The following is a 14,626-nucleotide window of genomic DNA, read 5'->3' on the forward strand; positions in this document are numbered from 1 at the left end:
TAAGAAGCTGGTAAACATTGGAAAGGATGCACGTTACTCCACTCTTCAGGTTTCTATTCCAATCTCGATGACAAAGGTGGTATTGGAGGAATATTTTGGGCCCCTTTCTCTACTTTCTCTCTCACACCATCCTAAGCAACATAGAAAAGATCTAAGACTTATAGAAGCATAAGTAAAGTGTTTTCTCATTCTGTCCTTGGCATTCAGCACATGGGGCTTCTTACTACCATGTTGGAGTCGGCTGGAGTGAGGAAGACTGCAGCTGTCTGGCCATTCCAAGGCTCATTTATGGAGGTGTAGTAGCAAACCCTATTTCTACTCTCAGTCAGCCTCATTCTACTCACCTTTACTAGGGAGCCCCATAAATTGGATGACAACATACATCTCAACTGCATTTCCTCTTTCTATTTCTCAAATTGGCTATAACCCATAAAGTAGAAGCCCACATTCCAAAACAGCATTTAAAATTCCAAAGCAGCATTTAGTTACAAACACAAGTTGAAAGAGAGAAGAAAATGTTGATGGAAGAAAATGAATGCTGCTATCATACAGCAAACTTTGTGTTTATAAACAGAATGAGCTCTTATTATGAAAAAAGTGTTTTTTAAAAAGTTAATGCAACTTGATACTCAAATACCGTGACTGGAAGTTCCCCAATGTGGGAGTAGTGTCAGGTAGTATTCTAGTCTTTTCAGCTGAGTCTGTGCACACTGGAGCAGGGGCACTTCCCTTGTTCCCTAGTTTCTGAGAACCAATGAGATACAAGAAAGAATATTGGCTTTGGAGTTGGACCTGGGGATAGATTCTGGATATTTGTAGTTGGGCCAAGTTACCTAGCCTTCCTCAATCTCAGTTTTTACATGTGTAAAATGGGAACAATAACCCTCCTAGCGTTGTTGTGGGATTAAGATAATGCATGTAATGTACTAATTTGATGCTTTGCCCACATATTGAGCTAAAGAAACTCTATGAAGGATTCTTTCTCCCTGGGCAGTGTTTCCTCAGTGATTATCCTCTGAGACTCAGTGGGCATCAGCAGAGTTGTAAAACTTGCATTTTGAATCCAGTGCTTCTTCTCTCTCCACCCTGTCCCTTCATGGCCCTGAACTAAGGTATCGAGGACTGATCCTTATTCCCAGAGGTCTCCTCATTTGTGGACTCAGCCTTCATCATTTTCCTTGCCTTCTCACTCTCCCCATGCCCCATCACTAGTTTCTAAGATCATAGGCTGTGGCCTAAGTATCCCACATCTCCACCAACCCCCAACCTCCATTCACTTAGAAGGAACCAGGTTGAACAGGTAGAACTCACCTAATCGGTGCTTGGCACTCGGTAGATGATCGTTACCCACAAATTTCCTTTCCCAGGCCTGGAAGCTATGACCCCGTTTTTGCAGTTGTATTACTCATTACGATTAACTACACATGGGGCACCTGGGGGCTCAGTTGGTTAAGCATCTGACTCTTGATTTTGGCTTAGGTCATGATCTCATGGCTTCGTGGATTTGACCCCTACGTTGGGCTCTGTGCTGGCAGCATGGAGCCTGCTTGGGATTCTCTCTTTCTCCCTTTCTCTCTGTGCCTCCCTGACTCATGCTGTCTCTGTCTCTCTCAAAATAAATAAATAAGCTTAAAAATAAGAATTTATGATTAAGTACAGAGTGATCTAAGAACTGTATTTTTGACATTAAATATTTTGGACATCACAGACTCGATCTTTAAAACCACTAACTCCTAGACTTGGTCAGTGAGACAGCCATCCATAAAGAAATTCCTATCCATACCTAGGTATCCACTGGGTATGTCCATATCTAGATAGTTTTTAAAGGGTTTGAGATCTTTCCCTTGCATGGAAGTAGAGCACGAGTGGTCGTGCTTATATTCCGAGGCCTTTTTTACCACAGATAAAATGCCAAAACAATAAAGATTTTGATCTGATATAAGTTCCTTTGCGCAAACAAGCTTGCATAGCAAAGTGGTGTAGATAAACGCAGATGAAAATGGACTTTATACAAACAAATGAAATTATATTATGTTTCTCTAGTATAAAAATAGATCAAATGGTAAGAGCAAAAATAGGTGAAATGGTAACATAAACTGAGTTGTGTAATCAGAGGGTCAACTCCTGACATTTTCCTCTCTAGGCCTTTTCTAATAGTTTTGTTGCTAAGGCTACAATGTTTTTGCCAGATTGGAACAGGATTGTCAACTCTAATGAAGATTAAGTAGCTTTCGCAACTAGATTTTTTTTAATAAGCATCAGTTAATACTGCTAGCTTTAAAAGCCATATTCATGAAGAATGGAAAGATCTTTAAAGATCTGTTCTTAGAATGTATAATAAAGTTTGAACTTTAGTCGCTTTCTATTCCAGTTATGCCAACACAAATTTTTATCACAGTTACATTGGACAAAATAACTTACAATTTCATATATTTAACAAAAAATTAAGAAATTATTATTTACAACTTTAGCCAAATTAATTGCCTAAAAAGCAACTGAGGTCACCTAATAATTCTTTTGCTTGGTTGGAAAACTGTTTCACAACTGCTCGCAAATTCACACTTCATTTATTCTTTGGACAAGGTAGATAAGTTAGAGGACTAAGTACTCCATCTCTTGGTTCCTACCATTCATTGGTCAGTCTTCTGAGGAAAGCATAAATACAAACATACCCAATGAAACATGGAGTTTTGTAAATGAAAACCAATTTGTTCTGGACACTGAATGGCTAAAAGGATGTAAAAGGTTGAGAGCTGAGGCACCTCGGTGGCTCAGGTGTTTAAGCGTCATAGGGATCCTTGACTTCAGCTCAGGTCCATGACCTCAGTTCATAGGCTCAAGCCCCCTATCATTCTCTGCGCTGACAACATGGACCCTGCTTAGGATTCTGTCTCCTCTCTCTGTCTCCTTTCTCTCTGCCCCTCTGTCAGTCGTGCTCTCAAAAATAAACTTAAAAAATAAATAAATAAAAGGTAAGAGCCATTGGGAAAAGGGTGAAGGAACTCCTTTTTTTTTTTGTTTTTTTGTTTTTTTTTTTTGAAGTGCTCACATAGCTTTATTTAAAGAATGATTAACTTTTTTTTTTACTTTTTTTTTTAATAGTTTATTTTCAAATTAGTTTCCACATAACACTCAGTGCTCATCCCCACAAGTGTCCTCCTCCATGCCCATCCCCCCCTCCCCCCACATCCATCAGTCCTCAGTTTTTTTCAGCATTCAAGAGTCTCTCATGGTTTGCTTCTCTCCCTTTCCCCCACCATTTCCCCCCTTCTTCTCCCCCTTGTTCCTCCGTCAAGTTCCTCCTAATCCTCCTATACGTGCAAACATATGATATCCTTTTAATGTGCTTGCTGAGTCACCTGAGCCTCCTTGGTCATGGACACAAAAGACCATCTAAACTTTTAAAAATATAGTGGCAGTTTGCTTGCCTGTTGAACCCGCAATTCTACTTGTGCACTAAAGCATGAAAATGAAGAATTCATGTAAAGTGCCTAGCAAATAACAGATGCTGTGCTTTCTTCCTCTGATGTCTTTATATTTTTGTAGCCAGAAATCCCAATGTTAATTTCCTAAGAAAAGCTGAATATTCTAGTCAAAAGAAATTCACCTTAATTTGAATATTGCAGCATTAGTGACACCTGGTGGAAAATGGGAGTTGCAATGTAGGATTATTATATCTATTCTGATCTTTGCTGTATAATGATATCACTTTCATCAGGTTTTCACACACCCTTCTCAACTCCTTGGGAGTAGAGTTCCCTGCCCTATTGAAGTTGGGCTTAGCCAAAAGACTTGCCTGCATCATTGGAATGTGGGAAAAAATGTCAGTGTGAGAGTTCTGAAGCTAACCTTGAAGAATCCCTGCTAGCCACTGCTCCTTCACTAGTAGAATGAGACATGTGACCTGCCGATTTGCATGAGACTAAGACAAGCACCTCAGATGACCACAGTCACAGTGGAAAAAATGCTTATCATTATTCTATGGTTGTTTGCTAAGGAGCAAAAGTCAACTAATACCTGAGATTGTTATTCCTCTATTGTAAAAATCATGGAGGCTTGATTTCCCTGTCCGACGGGGGACACTGGAAGGAGGATCCTGAAGACCATGTGTGGTTCAGTCCCTTCTGGGGCTCTATTTTAGACCCTGATAGGCTCAGTGGAGCACGTTGTTTTTTTATTCCTCTGCTTATGGTAAGCAAAACTGAATCAGAGGCCACGCCAGGCCCATCAGGCTCACCCAGGCACCCCTCCTTCCTTTTTAAAGCTGAATTTTATTTCATTGTATATATAACATCACATTTGGTTTATCCATTCATCTGATGGACATTTGGGTTGCTTCTGCTTCTTGGTTAGTGTGAATAATGCTGTTAAGAACACGGGTGTCCAGGATTTTGTTTCATTCATCCTGGCTACCTGGCACATTAATAGGTCCTCACCATAATTTTTGAATGAATGGATACAGGCTATGTGTATTTACTTAATAGTGAAAGTTAATACGTATAGAGTTAGACTAAACACTTAATCAATTATTATAAAATGAGATAAGATGTAGAAGAGATTAGAAAAGACTTTTTAAAGTTTGCCTTAAACAGACCTTGGAAAAATGAGGAAAACAAGGCTGGCAATAATGCTAAGGGTATAGAAAAGTTCTCTAATCCAACATATGCTAAAATAAATTAATTCCAAATGAAATGTACTGTTTTACACAAAGAATGATGATTATTTTAAGTCTACTGTTATAAGATTAAAGGGGTATAATCAAAGCTTGTCCATTAAATTGAAAGTACCTCCAGGCTTAATCAATTTTGTATCCTTAGGCCTGACAACCTGGGAGACACAAGAAATAATTTGCTGTACTGAATCCATCCTATTATGTACCTATGTTAACATCACACCATCATAAAAATAAAAACATTTTAACACAGATTTAAAACATACACATTTAACTTTATTTCATCATCATTTAAAGCTTGATTTTATAAAACATAAAAAAAAATTTTAAGAGTTCTGTATCATAGGAATTTAAAGTAGAAATATTCATACATTTGTAGGCTCAGATTATATAAATTAAAATCAAATAATTGGAAATGTTTTCAATATGGATACTATACAAATGAAATAAATGGCAAAAGGATCTAATAGGAGTGATACTTCATTACTTATGGATTCTCACTAGATAATTTCAGGATCTAAACAAAGACTTAGAATATTCAGACTTCTTTTGCTGTATTTTATATTTAAACATCTTCCGACCTATATTCTGAGTCAAGGTACTTGACCAAAAAAGGTCTGATTTAAGAAGGCATTTAGCTGTATAACAAGTCTGCCATCTACGGTTACCACTGTCGAAGAAGGAACTGACATAACAATGCTGATGTATCTGCTAGTTCCCTTTTGAATAGTGTGCAATAATGCAAGTCAACCATGTATAAAGTCATACAGGCACCAAAAAATGGAACAATTATGCACAGTTCAATAGAAGTATGTTAAGTTTTCCCCATCTAAAAATTAACCAATGAAACAAAATGTATCAACTATAGTTCACTGGGTTCCAGGAAAACCACATCTGAGAATGACAAGTACATCACAGTCCTTATCTCATCCTCAGTCATTGACAGGAATTTTGTAGGCCACTGTGCTATTTACTTTGTGGATCGTAGTAGTAAATGAACGAAGACGGACTTCCTCAGAATTGGTAATGAACTGTGGTCCCGACTCTTCCCATTTTTCGGGTACGACCAAATCTTTGTCTGTGTAAATCAGTAGATCAAATGAACCTAAATTGGGGACAAGATCATTAAAGAATCATTATTCTTTCAAAAGTAAAACTACTCTCCCTGTCCCTCTCACAGTTGGACCACTTATAGTGTCCGAAAAGCTAGTTTAGCCGGATCTCTAATCAGTTAATGGTTAGCTAATTGCTTTTCCTTAATGGAAACTTTAGCACAGAAAATACTGTACTCCTTTTACTTTTCTTATGAAAAAAATTGAGTTTTTTTTTCTCTAAAGAGAACACCATTAAAAATATTTGCATAAAGAATTAATCACAAGGTAGTATGAAGGTACGCCATAGAAAACAGAACATCTTGGTTTTGTGACTGCTGTTTCCCAGAGCCCAGAACAGTGTCTGGCAGATAGCAGGATCTATCTGATGAACAAAGGAGTAACTAAGTAAGAAAAAAAAAAAAGACACCTTTATAGCTAAAAGTCTTAATTACATACATAGAAATGTGAATATAAAAATAATTAAATTACATCAAAATATTTTAGACTGAGTACTATAGACTACTTTCATTCCTTTCCTTTTCAGCACTTCTAAATAAAATGCATATAATACTGCTTTTGCTTTATAACATTTTTTTCATTTGTATTATGTGACACTGATAATTAAGAAAAAATTTAATAAAAGGATGTGAAGTTTGTATAAAACTTACAAGAAACTTCCAACAGTGGCAGAAATGTCACTGTAGCTGTGATCTGTCTGATCACTGAACGGATTTCATCTTGGATAGCTTTCTGAGACTTTTCTCTGGGTGCACTATCAAAGAAACCAAATCAATTAATTTAAGTTTTAACAAGTTATCTAAAACATTGGTAAGATTATTTACCTGATTAAACATTCCCAAGATCAAATAAGTAATGCATTTAAAAGGAGTTTTTGTTTTTAGTGTTTAAATATATGTACATAAAGACCTGTACTTAGAATCTCTAACCTAGTAGGCACAGTATTATCTCTATTTATCCTTCTAATCATACCTATGGCTGATCTTAGTATCCGGTCATTCAGTAACAGATAATTAGAAAACTTGTCAAGTGATTCGAGTTAGGAAAACTTCAGTACCTCCTAAAATAAAGATAACAAGTAGTACCTAAAATATTTAATCAGTATAATTATTTTGGTACTTTTAGTATTGCCTAAATGTCTAATACTCTATTGCTTAAAAAAGATGTTAAATTGTGTATCAAATTATTTGTATAAGTTAAAACTTTCCTAAAATAGACCAAAGTTTCAGAAGCGATCTATATTTCATTATGAAAAACAGTTCTCAGTTTATAGGTAAACATGATTAAGATAATGCTAGAAATTAGCATATAATGATGGGTATTTCCCATTCAGGGTATCTGGAAACTTCAGTTTATGAATTGTCATAAGAAGTTTGTGGCATTAAATGAAATATAGTAGAGCTGCATCTTTTATTTTTTTTACTGTTTATTTATTTATTTTGAGAGAGCACGTGAGCGGGGCAGGGGCAGAGAGAGTGGGAAAGAGAGAATTGCAAGCAGGCTCCACACGGTCACCAAAGAACCGGTTGTGGGACTCGATCTCACAACCCATGAGATAATGACCTGAGCTGAAGTCAAGAGTCAGACGCTTAACTGACTGAGTCACTCAGGCGCCCCAGTATAGCTGCATCTTAAGCTGGGAGAAAAGTCTAGGATAATACTTCCTGCTTTTAAAAGTACCTTTAAACAATTCATTAAATGGACTACCTGGTATATCAGATGTAGCTTCACATCCTGCACCATAAACACTAAAGTTTGGAATGCATGGATTTAGACTAAAGGCAATTATGTTAAAAGTACACTATCTGTTCAAGTCCATGATATGCACAATTTTTTTGTGAGCAGTTTATGAGCACTATTCTTTTCCACAAGGGATTAAAGATCAAATCAAGCATACTTAGAAACAAATTACCTTCTATGAAACTAGTTCAATATAATAAGAACTCCTTTAGAAAGGAAAACAAGTTTTGCAAAAAATATATAAAAGTGGAAGTAATTTAATTCACACTTACCTGTCATCTTTTGCAGTCTTGTCACACTCAATATCAAACTGCCACCTTTCAAGGACCTCGCCACTCTCAATATTTGAGATGACTACCACCAGTTTCTGAACCGAACACTTGTATAACCAATCTGGAATACATAACAAGGCATGTTTTTGGTCCACTGCATTACAAAGCAATTCTCTTCTCAGGTCTCACTTCCTATCATCTGCAAATTCCTACCACTGGTATTTTGGAATTCCTCCAACCTGTACAAGAAACTTGCCCCACAATATCCTAGCTCCTGTTTTTGAATTCTCCGTATTTGTACCAGATACAGTACTGAGTGCTGAGAACAGAGTAGTGAGTATGCAGTACTTCCATCTTAATACAAGGTAAAATGTAAGAGATGGGGATGAATCTAATCATTGCATCAATAAATGTAAGATTATAATTGTGATGAATGCTATGAAGGTGTGGTATTTGATGCAGTGAGCAGATGATACAGGAAATTTTGATTCATTCAGGGAGTTCTCACTTGAGTTTAGTTCTAAAATAAATACGATTAAATATGCAAAAGGATACAGAAAAGGGTATAGGTCTTAAATACTAAAAAGGGAAAAGCACCTGACTAGAGGACTGAAAAGAAGCCAATACAATTGCAGTTAAGAAAGGGAGAATGAAGGCAAGTCTGGCACAATACACATAGGGGTCAAACCACTCAAGGCCACGTGGGCCAAATTAAAGCAGCTATACCTCAAGAATGAGGGAAGTCATTACAGTGTTGGAAGCAAGGTGTGATGTAATTAAATTTGTATTTCAAAACTATCCTTCTGGCTATGAGGTGGAAAGTAGACTGGAGGTAAAAGGGGATCTAAGGACACTAATTAATGAGTAATTCAAGTAAGAAGTAATGAAGGCTTATAGAAGAATAAACTGGTAGAGATGGATTAGTAGATAGATTCAAGAGATTTCATCGTTAAAATTGTTAAGATTTACTGGAATACTTGAGAGTAAGGAATTAAAAGTGTTAAGATTTACTGGAATACTTGAGGAAAGACTCAGGGATAGCTCCTAAGTTTCTAGTTTATATCATTAGTTGGATTTTCGATCCATTCACTGAGATAACCCCAAGATCAAGTGTCCCATGCTCCACTGACTGAGCCAGCCAAGAGCCCCTTTAGTTTTTCATATGCTGAGTTTGAAATATCACTGGGATAGTCACATGAAGATATCAAGGGACCCATTTAATACGTGAGCACAGAGTTAGGAAAGTTGGGCTAGATGTACATTTGTGAGTCAACTACACAAAGATTAACTTAAGGATTTGGCGGCTGGAATTATTTTTTCTTTTAAAACTGAAGACTGACAAAACCAATGAAAATAAAAGAAAAGGGGCTCAAACTCACAAGCCACGAGATCATGACCTGAGCAGAAGTCAGACACTTAACCGACTGAGCCACCCAGGCTCCCCACAATTAATGCAATTTTAAAAAGAAAGCTAATTAAAAATATATATATGGCTCATGAATTAAAAAGAAAAAAATAGATGACTAGAGTTTTTTTGGAAGAGCAAAAGGATAGGGAGCTGTAGGGAGAAATATTTTACAGCGCAGAAAAATTAGAAATGAGAATCCTAAATGGAGAAAAACATAATTAAAAAAAAAAAAAAGGAACAGATGGAGAATAAATATTGTGATCCAATACAGGAACTTCTTGAGCTAAGGAAAAACAATGACTGTTCAGGTGTAAAAGGCTTACTGACTTACAGGCAGGATTTTTTTTTTTTTGTCTGTTTATTTATTTTTGAGAGAGAGAGACAAGAGTCAGAGGATCTGTGGTGGGTTCTGTGCTGACAGCAGAAAGCCTGATGCAGGGCTCAAACTCAGGAATCCTGAGATTATGAACTGAGCCCAAGGCAGATGCTCAACCAACTGAGACACCCAGGCCTCCCAGGATTAAAAAAAAAAAAGGAAACTTCTGGATGCTCTATTCTTTAGTAGTTGTACTTTTTAAAATTTAGTTCCCAAGTTGGATCCAATTTTACTTTAAAATAACAATGGCTTTAAACTCTAGGCAGCTACAGAAAACAGATCATGTTAAAAATATATAGTGAATTTTTCTCAGATAATGAACACCATCATAAGTACATAAAAATCTAATTTGTTCCATCTGGCCACATGAACTACAAAAATCATTTCTAAGGGAGTTGATGGAGATTGTTTTGTGAAGCTGTATCAGATTCCTAACATCAAAATATTCAACCCACTCAAAATGTTGTAGGGGAAAAGTGGAATTTCTTTCAATTTATATAATATTTGCTTTCTTCCAATTGAGAGTCACTATATTTGAGAAGTGTTTGACACTTCTATGTACACAGCTGAAAAACAACCAAAAAGATGCCTGGAAGGAAGGGTCCTAGAGGGCCTGCAAAACTCAAAATTTTGTTTCCAACAGTTAAATACCTTTTAGTTGTTCCACCACATTATTTAGGTATTTTATGAGCTCAGGATCAGTTGTTACAAGCAAGGTGAGTCCATATTTCTGCACTCTAGTAAAGGTTTCAGATGGATATATGCCGCGCTGATATAAAATGCTGTTGATACCAAATGCTGAAAACAGAAGGAATGTTAAAGAAAAGTTATTATCACTTTGTAACTCTGGAAAATAAAACATTTAGCTGTGGCTAGGGTTTCCTTAAGGGTATAAAACCGTAAATATCTAAACACATGTTTGTGGGTGTGTTGCTCAAAGGGTAGGTAAAAAGTGGCATTAAAAATCCTTAAAATCTTGCTTCTAAGTAAAAGAACGCGATACCTGCATTTATATGGCAATAAAAGAAAAACGCCAAACTGTATTCATCTACTACTGTCAAATTTCAGCTCACTCTAATACAAGTCCAAATTCGGGTTAGAGGATGTCAAGATGGGCTTTTGCCTCTGAGTTAGCAACTGATAACTGGTCCAATGCTCCAGGCAACCTTCACTTTTTCCTCCTTTTCTCCTCACAAATCCTGCCAGACTCTATTTGAAGGTACAAGTGGTCCAGAACAGCGAGCTTCCTAATGTCTAGTCCATCACCCAAACACCAGAGTCCCTCACCCAAACACCAGAATCAAACCCTGAAGGAGTTATTAAAAACATACATGGTCCCCACCCCGGTCATATTGTGTCTTAAGCCGCTGACGAATGGGTGGAGTGGAGGGGACAGGTGGGGAAGTGGGTATGATCTGCAGTTTAAAACGATTCGGCAGGTGATGGGGCTCCGACGCGAGACAGGCCTCAGCTCAACAGCACCTAGGCCTCCAGCTCCATTAGCAACGCGTCCGGAAGCGGCGCCTGCATCCGCCTCTTCCTAGATTCTCCAGCCGAGCAGGAGGCTGGGGCAGAAAGGGCTTGAATTCAGAGCCTCTCCGCACCCCAGGCCCCGCGCTTACTCCGCCTCCGCGGCCAAGCCACAGGCCTACCGGGCGGCCTGGCCTCAGCTCTCCCGCCCTCCGGCCTGCGCGAGGAAGACTTACAGAAGAACTCAGCCACGATTTCGGCGCTCCCGCGCAGGGTGATGCCTTGCTCCCGGGAGAGCTGCAGCGCCATTGCCAGGCCTACAGACGAAGGAGCGCGCTTCCACCAGCAGACAGCGACAGCAAAGGCGTGCAGGGCACTTCCCCGCCACTCGTTTCAAAAGTAACGACGCAGCATGCCGTCCGGCCCTTTGCGCACGCGCTATGAACCTCTAGGTCCCGCCCCACGGGGCGGGGTTTGGCCTGTCCTTTCGGCGCTCGCCTGAGCTGTTTCCTCGCGCAGGCGCAGTGGGTAGGCGTGGTCACGCATTTCCGGGTAGTTAAGCTCTGGAGCGTCCCGTTCTGCCTGCTCCAGTGATGGTAAACTGGACGGCACGGAGGGAAGAGGGGAAAACCTGCTTTTAGTTGCAGCTCCTTAGGCCTGCGGAGTGAGTGATCGAGGAACACAGTTTCTGAGTTTCTTAGATACTTTCAAAGCGATATGGACTGTTAGCCAGCTCCACTTTAAAGTGTCCCCAGTGATCCCTAGTGGGCGCTTGAAACTTTCTATACGCTTTGGGAGTCGGTAAAGAAAATGTGTGCGCGGTAGCCACGCCACAGCTTTGGAGGGCCCAATTACTGTATGAGAGCACAGTTTCTCCCGAGAAATTGGGTTAGGGTTAAAGGGATGAGCCGCAAGACTTTCTGTCCTGTGCCTGCGTCATTCCTGAGNAGCCGCTGGGAACCGCATCTGGCAGTCTAGCTCGTTCTCGATCCACCATGCGCACTTTGCACCAACAGGTGATGGTCAGGAGTAAGTTCATGTCACGAAAGAGGCCCATCTACGCCGAGGAAATTTCAGGGGAATTTTGACTCACAAATTCAATGACTTTACTTAGGATGAGAAGTATTTAAGAGCGTGCACAATTAATGTTCATATCAATTTTGCGAAAAAATTTTTGCAAAAATTTCACCTGCCTTGAAGCAGCCAGCAAAACTATTTGTAAAATGAAGTCTCAAGAGCTATGTACCAGACATACTTTGCTATTTAATTATATGAAAAGTGCCTCAGTGTGTTATTTTTCTATTGTTCTGTAACACATTATCACAAATTAATGGTTTAAACTCAGTCGTGTAGGTCAGGAGTTGGTATGGTACAGCTGAGGGCTTGGCTTAGGAGTCTCCCATTGCTGAAGTAAAGGCGTCTGCAAGTGGAATCTCATCGAAGATCTGGGTTTAACTTCCAAGCGCCTGGCTGTTAGCAGAATTAATGTCCTTGTATTTCTTAAACTGAGGTTCTCTTTGTTTCGCTAGTTGTTGGCCAGAGGCCAGTCTTGTGCCTTTGCCAAATTGCTCTTCCATAGGCTTTCTCAAACTTCCAGTCTCTCTGACCTCATGGAGTTCCCTTTTAAGGATTCATCCGATTAGGTTAGACCTATTCAGATAATTTCCCCTTTGATGTCGCTAATTCGGGAAGCCCTATCCTATTCTATTCACAGGTTCTGGCCACACTCGAGGAGAAGGGATTACATAGGATGTGCTCCTTAGAGGCTCTGGATTTTTCCGACCATCTTAGAATTCCACTTATAACTTAGATCAGATTTTGATCAGTTTGAAGAATAAAACATAGGTTATAGGGTGAGTTAATCCTAAAATATTTTCCTTACATCCTTTTTGTATCTGTGTGTACATGTGTTTAAAATCACCAACTTTTCACTCTTTTCCACCAGGATCTTAGAGTCAGAATTCTGGCATAAGACTGGTGGAGCCTGATGCCCACCTTACTACAAATAAAAATTGTCTTCTTTCTAAGGAGCTTTATATTAGTACTCACCACTGCAGGTAAGACTTCCTTCAGTTTCATAGTAATATAGTTTTCAAATTATCTGAAGATGGAAATAATTGTTGGCATACTTTTGGAGATTCCAGAATTTAAAAGGCTAGAAAAATATATGTTTTCCATGTATAGAAGAAATATTTATTAAATACGTTTTTTGTGCTCTATAAGGAGAGGTAAGACATAATTAACCTTTGAAGGCAAAGTCTGTGGGACACTAGTTGGCTTAGTTCGTTGAGCATTGTACTTTGGCTCAAGTCATGATCTCATGTCTCATGGGTTCAGGCCCCATGAAGGGCTCTGCGCTGACAATCTGGAACCTGTTTTGGATTCCCTGCCTCCAAACAGGAGACTGTTGCTCTTTCTCCCCTCCATGGCTCATGCACTCTCTCTCTCTCTCCAAAAAAAAAAAAAAAAAAAAAGCCCTGGGCTTGACTTNGTAATCTAATTTTGTTTAAATATGCATACTTGAAAAAATAAAGGGGGCTCCCCTGTGGCAATTGATCTGACTCTTGATTTTAGCTCAGGTCATGATCTCAGTCATCAGATTCTTGCCCTTAATTTCTATTTCTCCCCTCCACCTCTCTCTCCCCCGTCTAGGAAGGAAGGAAGGAAGGAAGGAAGGAAGGAAGGAAAAAGAAAAGAGATAAATAGAAGTCTCATAAATTTGGCTTTATCAGGCTTCTGCCTAACTTAGCAGCCCCCTTTCAGATTACTTTCCCAATATGCCTCTTCCTTTAGTCACTTTTCCACTTCAGGGCTTTTCATAATATGCTTTTCTCTGCCTAAAATTTCTATCTATTCAAATTTCTAATTATATTCTTTTTTTATTTAAATGTAACTGTATTCTAAAAATTTTCTTTGACCTCTCTGTCTATAAGGTCCTGCTCTTATGCATTTTCAGAGCATCTCATAGCACTATTTCAGAGCATTACTTTCAGAGTTACAATGAAAACAATGGAATTGTAATAATTATGTAATGATTTGTGTTATATCTTCCTTATTACCATGGAGGATCCATGATGACATTTTATCAATATTTGTTGAATGAATGATCATTTTAATATTTTCCTAGGAAGTTTCATGGAAGAACCCAAGACATTTTCAAATTGGAGAACTGATTGAATAGATGAGGTGAGGCCACATTTTGGGATCTTCGAATATCCACATGAGTTGATTAAATTGGACGTACCAGGGATTTCTAATTTCTTAGAATTGACATAATTAAAGGGGTATTTTCTCAAGTGTAAGTTCAGTAGTGGTTGTAGAATGGATTATGTACAGGACAGTCTGGAGTGGTGGCCCTCAAACTTGAGAGTGTGAAAGAATCACCTGGGTGTTTTGCTGTATGTACATCCCTGACTTTTACTCCCCCTTCTCCAAATCTAATGCAGCCCAGTATCATGGCTACTAGCCGCACCTGGCTCTTAGGCACTTGAAATGTGCTTGTCCAAATTGAGCTATGCTATAAGTATAAAAATACCTGATTTCAAAGACTTAGTATAAAAGAAAAAGAATATAAAG

The 14,626-nt window shown here is 38.7% G+C and overlaps 1 protein-coding gene and 1 long non-coding RNA gene across 2 annotated transcripts; one reads left to right on the forward strand and one right to left on the reverse strand.

Moving 5' to 3' along the window:
• Nucleotides 1–4,968: 4,968 nt before the first annotated feature.
• Nucleotides 4,969–11,469, reverse strand: MAD2L1 (mitotic arrest deficient 2 like 1). Its single transcript, XM_077752784.1, has 5 exons — nucleotides 11,287–11,469; nucleotides 10,232–10,378; nucleotides 7,797–7,917; nucleotides 6,435–6,538; nucleotides 4,969–5,777 (listed from the first exon to the last, which is right to left on the reverse strand). The coding sequence occupies exons 1-5, from the start codon at nucleotides 11,357–11,359 to the stop codon at nucleotides 5,605–5,607; spliced, it is 618 nt and encodes a 205-aa protein (XP_077608910.1). The 5' UTR covers nucleotides 11,360–11,469; the 3' UTR covers nucleotides 4,969–5,604.
• A 190-nt stretch (nucleotides 11,470–11,659) lies between these two features.
• On the forward strand, nucleotides 11,660–14,236 carry LOC144222293 (uncharacterized). The gene is made up of 4 exons (XR_013332367.1): nucleotides 11,660–11,714; nucleotides 12,765–12,903; nucleotides 12,996–13,107; nucleotides 14,178–14,236. It is a non-coding gene; the product is annotated as an uncharacterized LOC144222293 (long non-coding RNA).
• Nucleotides 14,237–14,626: the final 390 nt, after the last annotated feature.

This window comes from Crocuta crocuta, unplaced genomic scaffold (assembly GCF_008692635.1).
Source record: "Crocuta crocuta isolate KB4526 unplaced genomic scaffold, BGI_CrCroc_1.0 scaffold451, whole genome shotgun sequence".
Taxonomy (NCBI): domain Eukaryota; kingdom Metazoa; phylum Chordata; class Mammalia; order Carnivora; family Hyaenidae; genus Crocuta; species Crocuta crocuta.

What these genes read in the sequence shown, in the direction of transcription:
- MAD2L1 (XM_077752784.1), bottom strand. Translation starts at nt 11,359, where the DNA reads ATGGCGCTGCAGCTCTCCCGGGAGCAAGGCATCACCCTGCGCGGGAGC. An exon ending in AATCGTGGCTGAGTTCTTCT is followed by an intron (nt 10,379 to 11,286) that starts GTAAGTCTTCCT and finishes TTCTGTTTTCAG; the next exon opens with CATTTGGTATCAACAGCATT. An exon ending in AAGACTGCAAAAGATGACAG is followed by an intron (nt 6,539 to 7,796) that starts GTAAGTGTGAAT and finishes TTTCTTTGATAG; the next exon opens with TGCACCCAGAGAAAAGTCTC.